Raw genomic sequence first — 17,374 nt, 5'->3', positions numbered from 1 at the left:
CATTCAATATATGAGCCTATGGGGGTCATTCTCATTTAAAGGACTACAGCCATCCAACTTGGAATGAAGAGCACTGGCCCTTTGGGAATCCTCCAGGCTGTCATCATCAGATTGGGATTACTGAGATATGTTTCATGGTCTGAGCAGATACCAAAGTTCTCAGCCTCTCCATATAAACACAGCCAAATATTAGACAATCCAGCTAGTATCATGTAAGACAAGCAAACAAATCTTCTTTAATATATATTCATTCTATTCCTTCTTGTCCTCTAGAGAATCCCAGGACTACAAACTAAGTATCAGCAGAAGTGGTTCTAGAGAAAACAGAATTGTAAGGATGAATTTCTACAGTGGGATTGGTGGTCTCTGGAGCTAGCTCTCCACCTCAATGACCCCAAAGACAATGAAATCTATGGTGTAAACAATTTCAGGAACTAAGCATGGTAAATTTACTCAATACTCCTGATTCACCTTTTATGGGGATAAAAGAATTTAGTGACTTTGTATATAAAGCTTTGAACATTGTGGAAAAGAAATATAATGATGCTGATTGATTTCTGTGATTGCTAGTGTTTGTCAATTTGACTACATCTGAAATTAGCTAAAGCTCAGGTTGCTGAGCACAACTATAAGGGATATTTCTTGGTTGGATCATTTGATGTAAGAAGACTCACCCTAATTCAGGGCCACACCTTCTGGTGGCAGTAATTATAAGCTTTTGCTTGTTGCCTTCATGCCTTTACTCTCATTCTCAAATTCATTCCTCCACTGTTATTTAGCCCATTTCTTTAGGATGCTAACACATACTGAAAATGAGCCAGAACATCAAGCCTTGTGGACCAGATAAATACTGGATTCTTGAACTTTTTGTGAGGAAACAGACATTGTTGTACTAGCCAGCCCACAGTCTGTAATAAATCTATATATAAATATAGGATGAACAGATAGATAGATAGATAGATAGATAGATAGATTAATTCTATCACTCTGTTTCTCTTGAAAGCCCTGACTAATACAGACTTTAGTACCAAGAGTGAGAACCTTACTTGAGCAGATTAACACATCTTCTCATACATAATATGCAGCTTTGATCTAGCGTTTTTTTCTTTCCTTTGTACCATAAGCACCAGCAGAAGCTGGAATGTCCAGTAATATATCTTTACCTCAAGGATATGTTAACTTTCCAGCTGTGTCATAACTTAGTTCAAAGCAATCTTGATCACCTGTCTCTTCCACAAAATATCACACTGTTCCACTCTACTGATGACCTTATGCTGATTGGATCAAGTGAGTAGAAGGTAACAACTGATTTGGACTAACTGGTAACACAAATGTGCATCAGAGAATGGAAAATAAATCCAACCAAAATTCAAGCGTCTCCATAAAATTTTTATGATTTCAATGGTGTTGGTCACACAGAAATATTTCTTCTAAAGTGAAAGGTAAGTAATTGCACTTGGTACCTCTCATTACCAAGACATAAGCACAATGTTTACTAGGCCTATTTGGATTTTGGAGACAGCACATTTCTCAGTTGGGTGTGTTACTCTGTCCCATATACAAAATGACTGGAAAAGCTGTTAGTTTGAGAGGAAGGGTCTTCAACAGGTCCAGGATGCTATGCAGGCTGGTCTACCTTTGGACAATATAATCCAGTGGAACTGATTATATTGAGGTGTCAGTGGAAGATAGAGACATTGTTTGGAGACACTGGCAGGCCCGCATAGGTAAATCAGAGACAGGACCTTTGAAATTTTGAAGCATGGCTCTACCACCATCTGCAGAAAATTATGCTCCATTTGAAGAGCAACTCTTGGCCTGCTGTCACGCCTTGGGAGAAACTGGGCATTTAATAATGGGCCACCAAGTTACAATGGGTTCTGAGTTGCCCCTTATGAGCTGGGTATTATCTGAGCCACCAAGGAATAAAGTAGGGCATGCACAGCAGCAACCCAGTATCAAATGGAAGTGGTATATTCATGATCAGGCCTCAAAAGGTCTTGAAGGCACAAGCAAGTTATACTAAGTTGCCCAAATGCCTATCATTTCTACTCCCATCACAATGCCGTTTGTGGCTAGTAGTGTGCTCTATGATTGGTTGACTGAGGACAAGAAGGCTAGGGCTTCGTTTACTGATGATTCTACATGCTCTACAGGCTACCCCCAGAAGTGGACAGCAGCAACATTCATTACAACCTTTTTCTGGAATAGCCCTGAAAGACCCACAAAGGAAAAATCTTCATTGTAGGCAGAACTTTAGGCAGTAGACATGGTTATAAATTTTGTTTAGAGGGAGAAATGAACAGATGTGTGAGTGTTCACTGATGCATAGGCTGTAGCCAATGGACGGGTCAGGGACTTGGAAAGAGCATAACTGAAAAATTGCTGAGAAAGCTATCTATAGAAGTATACAGATAGATCTCTCCTAGTGGGTGAAAGATGGAAGGGTACTTGTGTCCCGTGTAAATGCTCATCAAAAGATGACTTCAGCTGAGGAGTTCAATAACCAAGTAGAAGGATGACCTATTCTGTGGACAGTCAGCCTCTTTCACCAGCCATCCCTATGAGCCCATGAACAAAATGGCCCATGTTGACAGAAAAGGGAGTCATGCATGGGCTTGACAACATGAAACTTCCACTCACCAACACTGACCTAGCTACAGCTGCTGCTGAGTAAGATCTGCCAAGAGCAGAGACCAAAACTGAGACCCTGCATGGTACCATATCCAGGAGTCACCATTCTGGTCTCAGGTTGACTACATTGCACCACTTCCTCCTTTAAAAAGACAATGTTTTGTCCTTACTGGAATAGACACTTACTCTGATTACAAATTTGCCTTTTCCTACATGTAATACTTCTGTCAAAATTACTATCTGTAGACTTAGAGACTGCCTTATCCACTGTCATGGAAACACAGCATTACTTCTGACCAAGTAACTCACTTCAGACAACAAGTGTGACAGATAGCCCATGCTCATTGGAATCTACTGTCTTATCATGTTTCCCAAGATCCTGAGGCAGCTGTCCTCATAGAATGATAGAATAGCCTGTTGAAAACCCACTTACAATGCCAATTAGGTGACAGTCACCTGGAGGGCTGGAGCCAAGTTGTCTAGAATTATATTTTGAACCAGTGTCCAATATACAGTACAGTTGCTCCCATAGCCAGGATTCACCTGTCTAGGAATCAAGGAGTGGAAAGGGGAATAGTTCCATTAATTATCACCTCTAGTGATCCACTGGGAAATTTTTTGCTTCCTGTTCCCACAATCTAAAGTTCTGCTCACCTAGAAGTTTTGGTTTAGAGGGGATGTAGTGGTTTAAATAATAATGGCCCCTATAGGCTCCTATATTTGAATATTTAGTTAACAAGGAGTGACACTACTTGAGAAGGATTAGGAGGTGTGGCCTTGTTGGCGGAGGTATGCCAACAGGAATGGGCTTTGAGGTTTCAAAAGCCCAAGTTAGATCCAGCAGCTCTCTCTTCCTGCTGCCTGCAGATCCAGATATAGAACTCTCAGCTATTTCTCCAGCACCATGACTTCCTCCATCCTATCATGCTCCCACCATGATAATAATGGCCTATACCTCCGAAACTGTAAGCAAGCCCCAATTAAAGGTTTTCCTTTATAACAGTTGCTGTAGACATGGTGTCTCTTTACAGCAACAGAACACTGACTAAAATAGGACCTATTCCAAGAATAGGTAGGGTCAGGTGCAATAGAAAGGACAATAGTAGGGTACAAGTTGTCTAATAGGGGAGACTGGAGAGGGGGTCCTCTTTGGGGAAGGGTGAGAGTAAATAGAGAAAAAGAAGAGAAGAGAATAAAATAATAATAAAAAATGTCTGGCAAATCCATAAGTATCATACTATTTACCTTAAAAAACTTATAATACATATAATTCTATGTATAAATAACATATTAGTTTTAATAAACTTTTCTCATCTGGGATAACAATGCTCCCTCTAAAAGCCAAAGGCCACCTAACAACAACTAGACATGGGAAACATTGAGTTCTTGGCCAGGGCTGTTCAAAAGACTCTCAAAACATACAACCTATGGCTATTGGTTGCTTACAGAGGTAGCAATAGAGTTATTATTGCTTAAGACAACCTGAACACCAATAAACCATAACTGACCTGAATGCTTCCTCTCTAAGAAATAGTTTTCATGGTACCAAAAGGCACCATGCAAGCTTCCAAAGGAGGAAGGCAGTCCTACCCAAGTGAAACCCATATGAACCACAACAATGATAAGCATGAAATGATAATCTTAAGGGTGTAGTCCTTGTCTATATAAAGAGGTAATTTCCAACTGGCAACCTAACCCAGGTTATAGCAGCAGCTCACTAAATTTACAGCAAGAAACCCAGAAGCAGGGCAGCTGTCTCAAGGATTTCTCTGGGTGAGAGGAGAGCCCTCTTGACTAACAAGGACCACAGTTACCACTCAGGTCTGTATGCCTCAGGTAAGCTGTGGCAATTCCTGAAAAACACCGGCCATTCAGTGACCATACCATGAAGGAAAAACCACCTTCCTGGCAAGCAGATTCTCTCCACCACAGGATTCCAGGAAGCACCAGAAACTAACACCCAGCACCCAAGATAGCCCAATGGGTAGAGGCCAGCATAAAAGCTCAAACAACAAAAGACAGAGCAATATGGCATCTCCAGAACCCAGTTATCCAGGGGCAAGCAACCCTGGACACCCCAGCATAATTGAAATTCAAGAAGATAACCTAACATCTATACTTATGAAGAAGACAATAGAGGAAACAAATAAAATGCATCAAGAACTAGAAGAGGATAAAGCCAAACAAATTATGGCCATCCGTAAAGAAATACAGGAAGTTGCAGCCAAACAGTTTGAGGCCTTTAGAGAGGAAATACTTAAATCACTGAAAGAAATAAAAGAAACAGAGGATTATTCAAACAAACAGTTGAAGGAATTGAAGGAAAAACAGGAAAATTCAGTCAGACAGGTGAAGGAAATCAACAAAATGGCTCAAGAGCTGAAGATAGAATTGGAAAAATTAAAGAAAACACAAATGGAAATTGTGGAAAGAACTTAGGGAAGAAAACAGGAACTACAGAGGTAAGCATAACAAATAGATACAAGAGATGGAATAAAGAATCTCAGGTGTAGAACATAAAAATGTAAGAAATTGATGTAGCCGTCAAAGAAAATGTTAAACCTAAAAAAATTCCTGACACAGGCTGTCCAAGAAATTCAAGACAACATGAAAAGACAAAACCTAAGAATGATAGAACTAGAGGAAAAAGAAGATTCCCTCCTCCAAGGCCCAGAAAATATTTTCAACAAAATCATTGAAGAAAATTTCCCCAACTTAAAAGAGAGACCAATAAGAATACAAGAGGTTTACAGAACACCCAATAAATTAGACCAGAAAAGAAAATCCTCCAGCCACATAATATTCAAAACAGTAAGTATACAGAACAAAGAAAAAATACAAAAAACTTTAAGGGAAAAATGCCAAGTAACATATAATGACAAACCCATCAGAATCACACCTGACTTCTCCACAGAGACTATGAAAGCCAGAATGGCCTCAATGGATATCATGTAGGCCCTATGAGAACACAGATGTCAACCCAGGCTATTACATCCAGCAAAACTCTCGGTCCTCATAGATGGAGAAAACAAGATCTTCAATGACAAAACCAAATTTCAACAATACCTACATACAAATCCAGCATTACAGAAGACACTAGAAGGGAAAATACAACCCAAGAAAACTAACTACTTTCAAGAAAACACAGGAAATAATTAACCTCACTACAGTAAAACAAAAAGCAACCAAGCACACAAATTTGTTACCACAGCCAATATCAAAATCAAAGGATCTAACAGCCACTAGTCATTAATCTCTCTCAACATCAATGGACTCAATTCTCCAATAAAAAGACACAGACCAACAGAATGGATGGGTAAACAAGACCCAAAAATCTGTTACATACAAGAAACACACCTAAGTCACAAAGATAGATATTACCTGAGGGTAAAGGGATGGAAGATGGCTTTCCAAGCAAATGGACCCAAGAAGCAAGCAGGAGTAGCCATTCTAATATCTGATAAAATAGACTTTCAACCAAAATTAATAAAAAGAGATGGGGAAGGACACTTCATACTCATCAAGGGAAAATTCCACCAGGAAGACATCACAATCCTGAACATCTATGCCCCAAATACAAGGGCACACACATTTGTAAAAGAAACATTGATAACACTTAAACTACACATAGAACCCCACACGTTAATAGTGGGAGACTTCAACACCCCACTCTCAACAAAGGACAGGTCAACAAAACAGAAATTAAACAAAGAAACAGTGTCTCTGACAGAAGTCATTAATCAAATGGACCTAACAGACATTTACAGAACTTGACACCCAAACAAGAATTTACCTTCTTCTCAGCACCTCATGGAACCTTCTCCAAAATAGACCATCTGGTTGGTCACAAAGCGAGCCTCAACAGATACAAGAAGATTGAAATATTCCCTTATATCCTATATGATCACCATGGAATAAAGCTGGACCTCAACAACAATAGAAATAGCAAAAAGCCTACACACACATAGAAACTGAACAACTTGCTACTAAATGACAGCTGGGTCAGGGAAGAAATAAAGAAAGAAATTAAAGTCTTCCTAGAATTCAATGAAAATGAAGGCACAACATATGGAAATTGTGGGACACAATGAAAGCAGTGCTAAGAAGAAAGTTCATAGCACTAAGTGGCCTTCAAGAAGAAATTCCAGACATCTCATTCAAGCAACTTAATGACTCACCTAAAAACCTAGGAAAAAAAGCAGACACACCAAAAAGGAGTAGATGGCTGGAAATAATCAAAACTCAGGACTGTAATCAATAAATTAGAAACAAATAAAATAATTCAAAGAATCAATGAAATCAAGAGCTGGTTCTTTGAGAAAATCAACAAGATTGACAAACCCTTAGCCAAGCTAACTAAAAGGCAGAGAGACACCATCCAAATTAACAAAATCAGAAATGAAAAGGGGGACATAACAACAGACTATGAGGAAATCCAAACAATCATTAGGACTTACTTCAAAAGTCTATATGCCACAAAATTTAAAAATCTAAATGAAATGGACAATTTTCTTGATCGATTCCACTTACCAAAGCTGAACCAAGACCAGGTAAATCAATTAAATAGTCCTATATCCCCCAAGGAAATAGAAGTGGTCATCGAAAGTCTCCCATCCAAAAAAAGCACAGGGCCAGATGGTTTCAGCTCAGAATTCTACCAGACCTTCAAAGAAGAGCCAACTCTAGTTCTCTTCAAACTATTCCACAAAACAGAAACAGAAGGAGCATTACAAAACTCATTCTATGAAGCCACAGTCAACTTGGTACATATACCTCACAAAGACCCAACAAAGAAAGAATTTCAGGTCAATCTCCCTTATGAACATTGATGCAAAAATACCCAACAAAATACTTGCAAACGGAATACAAGAACACATCAAAGATATCATCCACTATGACCAAGTAGGCTTCATCCCAGGTATGCAGGGGTGGTTCAATATACAGAAATCCATCAATGTGATCCACCATATTAACAAACTGTAAGAAAAAAACCACATGATCATCTCCTTAGATGCTGAAAAAGCATTTGACAAAATCCAACATCCATTCATGTTTAAAGTATTGGAGAGATCAGGGATACAAGGCACATACCTAAACATAGTAAAGGCAATATACAGCAAGCCTATAGCCAACATCAAACTAAATGTAGAGAAACTTAAAGGAATCCCACTGAAATCAGGCAAGGCTGCCCACTCTCTCCATATCTCTTCAACATAGTTTGTGAAGTCCTTGCTAGAACAATAAGACAATTAAAGGAGATCAAGGGGATACAAATTGGAAAAGAAGAAGTCAAATTATCACTATTTGCATATGATACGATAGTATACATTAGTGACCCCAAAAATTCTACCAGGAAACTCCTACAGCTGATAAACACTTTCAGCAAAGTGGCCGGATACAAAATTAACTCAAAAAAATCAGTAGCCCTCCTGTATACAAAAGACAAAAGGGCTGAGAAAGAAATTAGGGAAACAACACCCTTCAAAATAGCTACAAATGACATAAAGTACCTTGGTGTAACCCTAACTAAGCAAGTCAAAGACTTGTATGAAAAAAATTTCAAGTCTCTGAAGAAAGAATTAGAAGAAGATATCAGAAGATGGCACAATCTCCCATGCTCCTGGCTTGGCAGGATTAACACAGTAAAAATGGCCATCTTACCAAAAGCAATCTACAGATTCAATGCAATTCCCATCAAATTACCAACACAATTCTTTACAGACCTGGAAAGAAAAATTCTCAACTTCATATGGAATAACAAGAAATCCAGAATTGCTGAAACAATCCTCTACAATAAAAGTTCTTTTGGAGGTATCTCCTTCCCTGATATTAAGCTGTACTATAGAGCAACAGTAGTAAAAACTGCATGGTACTGGCATAGAAACAGAATGGTGGATCAATGGAACCGAACAGAAGACCAAGAAATAAACCCACACATTTATGGACACCTGATCTTTGACAAAGAATCCAAAACCACACAATGGAAAAAAGATAGCATCTTCAACAAATGGTGCTGGTCTAACTGGATACCTATTTGTAGAAAAATGCAAATAGATCCATACTTATCACCCTGCACAAAACTGAAGTCCAAGTGTATCAAAGACCTCAACATAAAACCAGACACATTAAATCGGTTAGAAGAAAAAGTAGGGAAGACCCTAGAACTCATTGGTATAGGAGACAACTTCCTGAACAGAACAGCAACAGCACAGGCTCTAAGAGCAACAATCAATAAATGGGACCTCATGAAACTGAAAAGCTTCTGTAAAGCAAAGGACACTGTCATCAACAAACCAAGTAATCCAATTAAAAAATGGGAAACAGAGATAAACAGAGAATTCTCAATAGAAGAATATCTAATAGGACAGAAACACTTAAAGAAATGCTCAACCTCATTAGCCATCAGGGAAATGAAAATCAAAACGACCCTGAGATTTCACCTTACACCCATCAGAATGGCCAAGATCAAAAACTCAAGTGACAACACATGCTGGAGAGGTTGTGGAGAAAGGGAAACCCTCCTCCACTGCTGATGGGAATGTAAGCTTGTACAACCACTCTGGAAATCAATCTGGTGCTCTCTCAGACAACTAGGAATAGCACTTCCTCAAGATCCAGCTATAACAACTCCTAGGCATATATCGAAAAGACGCTCAAGTACACAATAAGGACATTTGCTCAACCATGTTTGTAGCAGCTTTATTTATAATAGCCAGAAGCTGGAAACAACCCAGATGCCCCTCAACTTTAGAATGGATACAGAAACTGTGGTACATCTACACAATGGAATATTACTCAGCAATGAAAAACAAGGAAATCATGAAATTTGCAGGTAAATGGTGAGATCTGGAAAGGATCATCCTGAGTGAGCTATCCCAGAAGCAGAAAGACACACATGGTATATACTCACTCATATAGACATGTAATATAGGATAAACCTACTAAAATCTGTACTCCTAAAGAAACTAATCAAGAGGGAGGACTCTTGCTAAAATGCTCAATCCCCATCCTGAAAGGCAAAGAGGACAGATATCAAAAGAAGAAGAAAACAGGAAACAAGTTAGGAACCTGCCACAGAGGGCATCTGAAAGGCTCTGCCCTGCAGATTATCAAAGCAGATGCTGAGACTTTTAAGGCCAACTGTTGGGCAGAGTGCATGGAATCTTATGAAAGAAGTGGGAAATAGTAAGATCTGGAGAGGACAGGAACTCCACAAGGAGAGCAACAGAACCAGAAAATTTGAACACAGGGGTCTTTCCAGAGACTCATACCCCAATCAACTACCACGCATGGAGATAATCTAGAACCCCTGCACAGATGTAGCCCAAGGCACTTCAGTGTCCTAGTGGGTTCCATAGTAATGGGAACAGGGACTGCCTCTGACATGAACTGATTGGCCTGCTCTTTGATCACCTTCCCCTGAGGGGGGAGCAGCCTTACCAGGCCACAGAAGATGACAATGCAGCCACTCCTGATGAGATCTGATAGACTAGGATCAGAAGGAAGGAGAGGAAGACCTCTCCTATCAGCAGACTTGGGGAGGTGCATGCGTGGAGAAGGGGGAGGATAGGTGGGATTAAGAGGGGAGGAGGGAGGTGTTTATGGGGCGGATACAAAGTAAATAAATTATAATTAATAAAAATTAAAATAAAAAAGAAAAAGTTATTTCATATTTCATTATGTAACAGGAATAAGAGAAAGGCATAGAAAGCCCTGGATAAAGCCCAAAGTAAGACAGTAAAAGTGTAAGTATATCAGTAATTATAATAATAATAGAATAATCTTACATTAACAAAAAATCTTTTAATACACTGTGCATATTTCTTAAAATGTATGAATCAAATTATCTTGGGCTATCTTCAACCCCTTATTAAGCATCCACTGCCCCTCTGTGTATGTGAGACACAGCATGTTTGTGACTATGAGGTATGGAATACCTCAGGTATGTGTGAACAGCTCCTGCCAACCCCAAAGCTAAGAATGTCACCAGATACCGAGTGAGACCTTTAGGGCAGATTTCACCTGAAGTGCCTGTTGGAATTCATAGAAAGAAACTGTCCTGCATAGGCTGTTTGATTTTCACCATGAAGAATCAGTCTTGGGCGAGGATAAGTAACCAAATGGCTTCTTGCATTTTGTTTTTGTTGTTTTCATCTGGTATGAGACAGAATCTCACTCTTCAGTCCAATTGGCCTGGACCTACCGCACTTTGGGAGCTTTGAAGGTAGGATGATGATCTTCTTGCCTCAGCCTCCCATATGCTAGGATTGCATGTATAAGTAATCATACTTGGCTGTCTTCTAAATCTTAAAGTGTTAATTCAGATGCTGGAGAGGAGGCTCAGCAGTTAAGAGCACAGGCTGCTGGGGGTTTAATTCCCAGCACTGACATGGTGGCTCACAACAGTCTGTGGCCCCAGTTCTAGGTGATCTAACGCCCTCCAGCCTCCTTAAGCAGCAGGCATACATGGACCCACAATTATCAAAATACTCCTTCTAAGACAAAGGCCTATCTAAAGTCTCTTATTCTTTTAATTCTAAAACACAGCTATAGGCCAGACACATTCAGGTTTGAATACTGGCCCACAAATCACAGTTAATTACTCCAGTCAACTTAATTATTTTGGTTTGTTGTGCTTCAATTTTTTCACCTGTAAACAAGCATCATATTTTCTTCCTAATATGATATTTGTGAAATAAATTTATGTACATGTATCTTTATATGTATCACAACATGTTTCTTAATTTAAAAAAGGCAATCAATAGATAATAGCTACTATAACATGTGGGAGGAGGATAGTCATTTATTCATTCAAGAGATATTGAAGAATTTCTTATTGGCAGATTTTAGGAGATATAGAAATGAATAAATGGTTCTTTGTTATACTATCTAGCATGTTTGCTTGTGTCAGACAACTAATGTGTATAATTTTACTTTAGCCATCCCAATCTTATGAAATATCACTCCTTTCACTGTCCAAGCCAACTTCACAGCTAGTGGTAAAAACTGGATTAAGGAGTGCTATACCACTCCCAAATTTCTATCCTAAACCATTAATTCTCTGCTTCACCCAGATGATAACTTAATGTTCAGGCAAATGCAAAGCTGCAGTTTATAGACTTTGTTTTTATTTTGGGCACAAAGTTAAGAGTCATCTAAAAATATGGTTTCACAGCCACGGAATTTAGCAAGACAGTGACAACTGAGTTCTCTTTTTGTCTCTTGTTGCTGCTGCAGTTGTTTTGTTTTTGCTGTTGCCGTTTGGTTGAATTGGCTTGGTGTTGAGGCAGAGTCTCGGCCTATAGTCTACCCTAGCCTATACTTCACCTCAGTCTTCATAGTTCAGACTTCCCAATCCTGGGACCACAAGTGTTTACCACTTAGCTTCTGCTGAGTTCTTGTCTTCTCTGACTTTCTTGTTTAAGAAAAGTAACATTTCTGTGGAGGACTGTCTTCCTGATTCATCTCAATTGTGTGGCTTTCACATATAATTTTTTTCCCCTGAGAGTTACAAAACAAACTCTGGCATATCCCAAGAATTTAACTTGGTTTATTTTTTTTTTTATGAAGGACACACTTATTTAATGATGGATGGTTTAATGAGATTTAATGTGGGAGTCCTATTTGATTCAAAGGAAGACACACTCTCTAAGCCTGTCTTCTTACACTTCCCAAATTCAACAAGTTGTGGTTACAATCCACTGTTTTTGAAACTAGATCCTTCTCCTTCAGTTGCTATAGATCTTGCTACATATGTGAAGGGAACTGCTACAACTATTAGATACAATTAATTACTTCCCCGAGCTTGACAATAACAAAAGAACCGGCTGAATTCCAGGAAGGGGTCAATACTGAGACAGTGTAACAAAACTAGGAAGGTTGCTGTTTCCTTCTCTTAAAACCTCACCTTTTCACTGTAGGGGGAGCACTCTTGTGCACAACCCAGGAGAACTGATTCTCTCCCTCCATCATGTGGGAACCAGGGATGGAACTCAGGTCCTAGGTTTGGCACCAAGTACCTAATTTACCTGCTGAGCGTTCTCTACTTGTCCATAGATATTCGATTTCTTAAATTGCTAGAGATTTTGAATTTAAAAATAAAAAACGAGCAAAGGATAGCTGAGGCATACTGAGTGGTAGCCTGTTTACTCAGGGCACCCTGAGTTTTACCCTCAGCACCAGAAAACAACAAACAAACAAACAAACAAAAGAGCAAACAACTTTCTCCTCCAAGCATGGTTACTTTACAGAAAAAAGTTATAGACTATACTGAGACTCTTGAATGAGGATGTTTCATATTTTGATCACCTCTCCAAAGCATTTGAAAATAAATAAAGTACAATAATGCTGTAAGGGATCTGCCCAGTATCTGCACTGAAAACAGCTGACGAACAAAAGGTGATGACTAAATAACTCTTTCCAAAATACACAAGTCTTTTCAAAGCAAAATGTTTTCACTTAATAGAAAACGTTTTCATTCAGTTTGGTAAATCACACCTAGAACTCGAAGAGATTTCCGGAATACTGTTATCAGTCTCCTACTTCTTCAAGAAACAATTACAGAGGAGTATCCACAATCCAGTTCCTTGTTCACACATCTTCTCACATCATGGCCTTATCTAACGGGAGCACATACTTAACAGCACATCATACATCACCATTTTCTGATGTGTACCTGCTACCGCTTTGGGGCAAGGTCTAGACAGCGCACACTTAACTATCCTCAACACGTATCCTATTTAAATAATCAAAGCTGCCTGCTCATTACAAAATGAAAGTAAATAAACGAAGGGTGAGATTTATTTTTAATATTCAAAGAATTAAAAGTATAAATATTTATTACTGATCTCTGATTGTCTGGCTTTAGCCCTCAGGAAAGCAGACTAGCGCCAGGGAACTAAGGTCAACTGAACACAAGAATTTAGCGAAGCTATAGAAAACAGGCTGTACAATCTATAATAAAACTTCTTGTAAAGACACTTTGTTCTGAAGAACAAGCTGTTACTAGAGAAGCTTTGAGAGAAAGGACAAACTAACTAGTAAGAGCATCCTGAGGGTCTAACCACGAGGAGAGGGCGTCACCACCGCGGCTCGCTGCTGGCCCCTGGCCCCCTCCCAGCCACACCCACCCACGGCACGCCCCCCACCAGCTCAGCCTCCTGCTCGCCGCGCCCGCCCGCCGCTCACCTGCGGCCTGGCCCCGAACCGCGCCGCGGTCAGCGCGCGGCAAGTGCGGCGAGGGCCTGCTCCAGGGCCGGGGGATCCCGGGCGGCAGGTAGGAGCCTGACTTCCGCCGGATCGCCACCCGCCTGAAGTCGTAGTCGCCCCCGCTGTTCATGGTGGCCTGCGGTCACTCCCGGAAGCCCCGTCCCCGCGTCCGGGCTGAGCGGCGCCAGCCGCCCCCTGCAGGCCTCGCCTCCCGGGCCGCCGGCTCCGCTCCGCCAGACCCACGGGCGGCGGCCGGCCGAGGCCGCCTCCAGCGCACAGCCAATCGCCGGAGCGCTGCGCGGGCCCGTCCGGGCGCGCGCCGGGGAGGCTTGGGGTGACCGGCGTCGCCCATTGGCCCAGCGGAAGGCTGCCTGCACCTGCCCGACTCACCTGAACTTCAGAAACGCCTCGCGCGCCGGCTCACCTACCGACCACGCCCCTGGATACCGGAAGAACAGTCCCGCTGTTTACCACACTTCAAAGGTCAAAGTCTCCCAGGCCGCCGTGCTGCACACGCAGAGTAAGGAAACCAAGCTTTGAAACTGACAGAGAAGAGTTAGCGCTGCAGAGTGGAGTTCCAAGCCTGGTCTGCCTCACTCCCTTTTCTTAGGAAGAAGCGAATCATCTTACCAGGAGCAATGTTCAAAGAATAAGGAAGCACAGTTCTCACCTTAAAGGGAATACGATTTCTTCGGGAGCCCATTTCAGTGACCCTAGCCCGAGGACACAGATTTAGTTTACCCCAAAATTCCATGTTCCAACGTGGAAGTCAAAGCAAGTTTAAAGTACGTTGGTGGTAGGTATATCAGAGAGGCGGTTACTATCTCAACGACATTCTTAGCTTTGGGGTTACTAGAAGTCAGTGAGTCTCTTAAGTCAGTAGATTCCAAAGGTCACAGGATTCTAGTTTTAATGCAGAGGAAGGCAAGAAACAGCTGTTCCCCGTAGCTAAAGCTAGCCCAAGATAAGATAATTAACTTTCTGGGCCTGCAGCATTCCAACCTCTCCACCATTACAATCAGCAATCAGTCTCTGAAGACAGGTTTCTTTCAGATTTCATCCACAGAGTACACTGTAATTGAAGCAAACATCCACTGGTTTCCAGAACGGCACAAGACCCCATTCATCATGACCACTATTAAAAATAATGTACATTCAAGAGATTGTGAAAACGAAGTGGTTTTTAATATACAATTCCACAGAAAAGAGACATGACTGTAGAGAAAAGGCTAGCATGGTGATCTGGTTCAAGGAAATTGCTTTTAAAGTCCCCTGATTACAAGAAAGGTTTGTCCTTTCTTCTCATAGGATTTGCTCTCTTTCAAAATCTCCCATCATATTGGTTTAGGATATAGCATCTTATTTAATAAATAATTTGGGTCTTCACACTGTCCCCTTTTTTGATCTAGGCTCAGTCACATAGCAGACTACTCATACTTTTCCAACTCTCTTTGGAGCTGTGAGATTAGCTGACTCTAGCTAGGAGAGAGAGGAGCCTGGGGATGTCTGTTTATCTACTGATCATGAACTTTAACACACTTCATACTGAAAAAGCACCATTTCTTACACTGCTTTAAGGAATCGAGTGGTAATGCAGTAATGCACTTTAGAATTCTTTTGAATTTCGAGAAAGAGAGAGAGAGATACAAAAGAATGCATATATGTTGGGAGCCTGCAGTTGGGGAAGCTGGAGCAGGAAAATTACTTGAATCCAGAATGCTGAAGTCAACCTAGGCTGCTAGCATAGTGAGACCTTGAATATGTGTGTGTACAGGTGCATGTGTTCATCTGTGTGTGTGATCACTACCCTGTCTCGTAAGAGGTAGTGTTCCTAGGGGAAAGGATACATTCAAGTTCTTTGGCTCCAGCAGTTTCACAGCTGTTATATTAATTTTGGAAGCCTCCCAAAATTGCTTCAAATACTCCTACACCCAGCTCCATAAAGTGTAGCCCATAAAACAGCTCGTCTCAGCTCAATTGTTTTTTAGTTTTCTTGGCTTCTATTCCAATAAAACTAGCCTTAAAAGAAGTAACTATTCTTCCAATTTATTATTATCATTATTGTATGTGTTGCTGAGGTTCAAACCTAGGACTTCCCATATGATAGATAAGCGTTCTACTGCTGTACCATTTCCACAGCCCTAGTAATGTACCTGCTTAGAGCTTATTTGAAGGGAATTTGCTCCTTAGGGCACATTCTTTATTACTACAGTGCTACATCTAATTACTGTCTCTTTCTATGCAATGGCTGTTTAATCTTGAACAAGTGGCTTTCATTATAGATGTAATGTCTGCTACTTGACATTGTATAGGTCAAACATGTACATTAAATACACAAACCAAGAAGGTTGGAAAGCCAGTGTGGTCAAGGACAGCTTGGTCACTTACCAAGATTCTGACTCCAAAAAGGGATATTTTTTGAGGACTGGAGGTATTGCTCAGTGGTAGAATTCTTGCCTAGTATGTTCAGACACTGGATACCATCTCTAACACAACAAAATAAACAATATAGAAAGAGGTCTTGCTTCCATGTATATAAATTAAATATAATTCAAACGCAAATTTCTGTCCTATGTTAGTTACTACTATGTTCAATAAAAGGGCATTGTTTCAATTAATAATACTGCATTAGGAGTATTGCTTAATTATTTTAAAGTGAAAAGAGGCCTAGCAAGCTTCTCGTTAGAGAGGATTTATCAAACAAAACATTTTCCTTAGCAGATAATTCTCTTTCTATAGTAAATACACCTTCATGGAGCAAAGAGAAATTTTAATGTTTTTATTTAGGACAGCAATTTCAAGCTGCTTCATTTGAAGATTTTTTTATTATAATTTATTCATTTTTTTAGCCCTGCTGTATCCCCCTCCCTCATCTCCTCCTATGCCCACTCACCCTTCCTCTTCTCCCCTGATGCCCTTTCCCTAGTCCCCTGGTAGAGGAGTACTCCCTCCCCTTCTATCTGACCCTAGCTTATCAGGTCTCATGAGGAATGGCTGCATCATCTTCCTCTGTGGCCTGGCAAGGCTGCACACACACACACACACACACACACACACCAGGGGGAGCTCAACATAAAACCAGACACACTAAATCTGTTAGAAGAAAAAGTGGGGAAGAGCCTGGAACTCATTGGCACAGGAGACAACTTCCTGAACAGAACACCAGCAGCACAGGCTCTAAAATCAACAATCAATAAATGGGACCTCATGAAACTGAAAGGTACCTGTAAAGTAAAGGATGCAGACTGGGAAAAGATCTTCACCGACCTTACATCTGATAGAGGGCTAATATCCAGAATATATAAAGAACTCAAGAAGTTAAACACCAACGAATCAAGTAATCCAATTAAAAATGGGGTAGAGAGCTAAACAGAGAATTCTCAATAGAGGAATATCAAATGGCAAAGAAATGCTCAACATCCTTAGTCATCAGGGAAATGCAAATCAAGACGACCCTGAGAGTCCACCTCACATCCATCAGAATGGCTAAGATAAAAAACTCAAGGGATGACACAGTTGAAGATTTTCAAAT

The 17,374-nt window shown here is 40.5% G+C and overlaps 1 protein-coding gene across 4 annotated transcripts in view; it reads right to left on the bottom strand.

The window, feature by feature from the left end:
* Nucleotides 1–14,284, bottom strand: part of Fgd4 (FYVE, RhoGEF and PH domain containing 4) — a 197,803-nt gene extending 183,519 nt beyond the window's left edge. Inside the window, exon 1 of one of the 4 annotated variants that reach the window (XR_009594175.1) lies at nucleotides 13,822–14,069. Coding sequence is in view for 2 of the 4 variants with exons in the window: in XM_060391050.1 (XP_060247033.1) it covers nucleotides 13,822–13,972 (151 nt within the window). In the remaining 2 variants the exon portion in view is untranslated. Of the gene's footprint in view, nucleotides 1–13,821; nucleotides 14,070–14,232 lie in introns of those variants that run through there. The other 3 variants (XM_060391048.1, XM_060391050.1, XM_060391045.1) reach the window with 3 other exon arrangements.
* Nucleotides 14,285–17,374: the final 3,090 nt, after the last annotated feature.

This window comes from Meriones unguiculatus, chromosome 9 (genome assembly GCF_030254825.1).
Source record: "Meriones unguiculatus strain TT.TT164.6M chromosome 9, Bangor_MerUng_6.1, whole genome shotgun sequence".
NCBI classification, from domain to species: Eukaryota; Metazoa; Chordata; class Mammalia; order Rodentia; family Muridae; genus Meriones; species Meriones unguiculatus.
The sequence above is the reverse complement of the archived record's forward strand: the minus strand, read 5'-3'. Positions and strand labels throughout refer to the sequence as shown.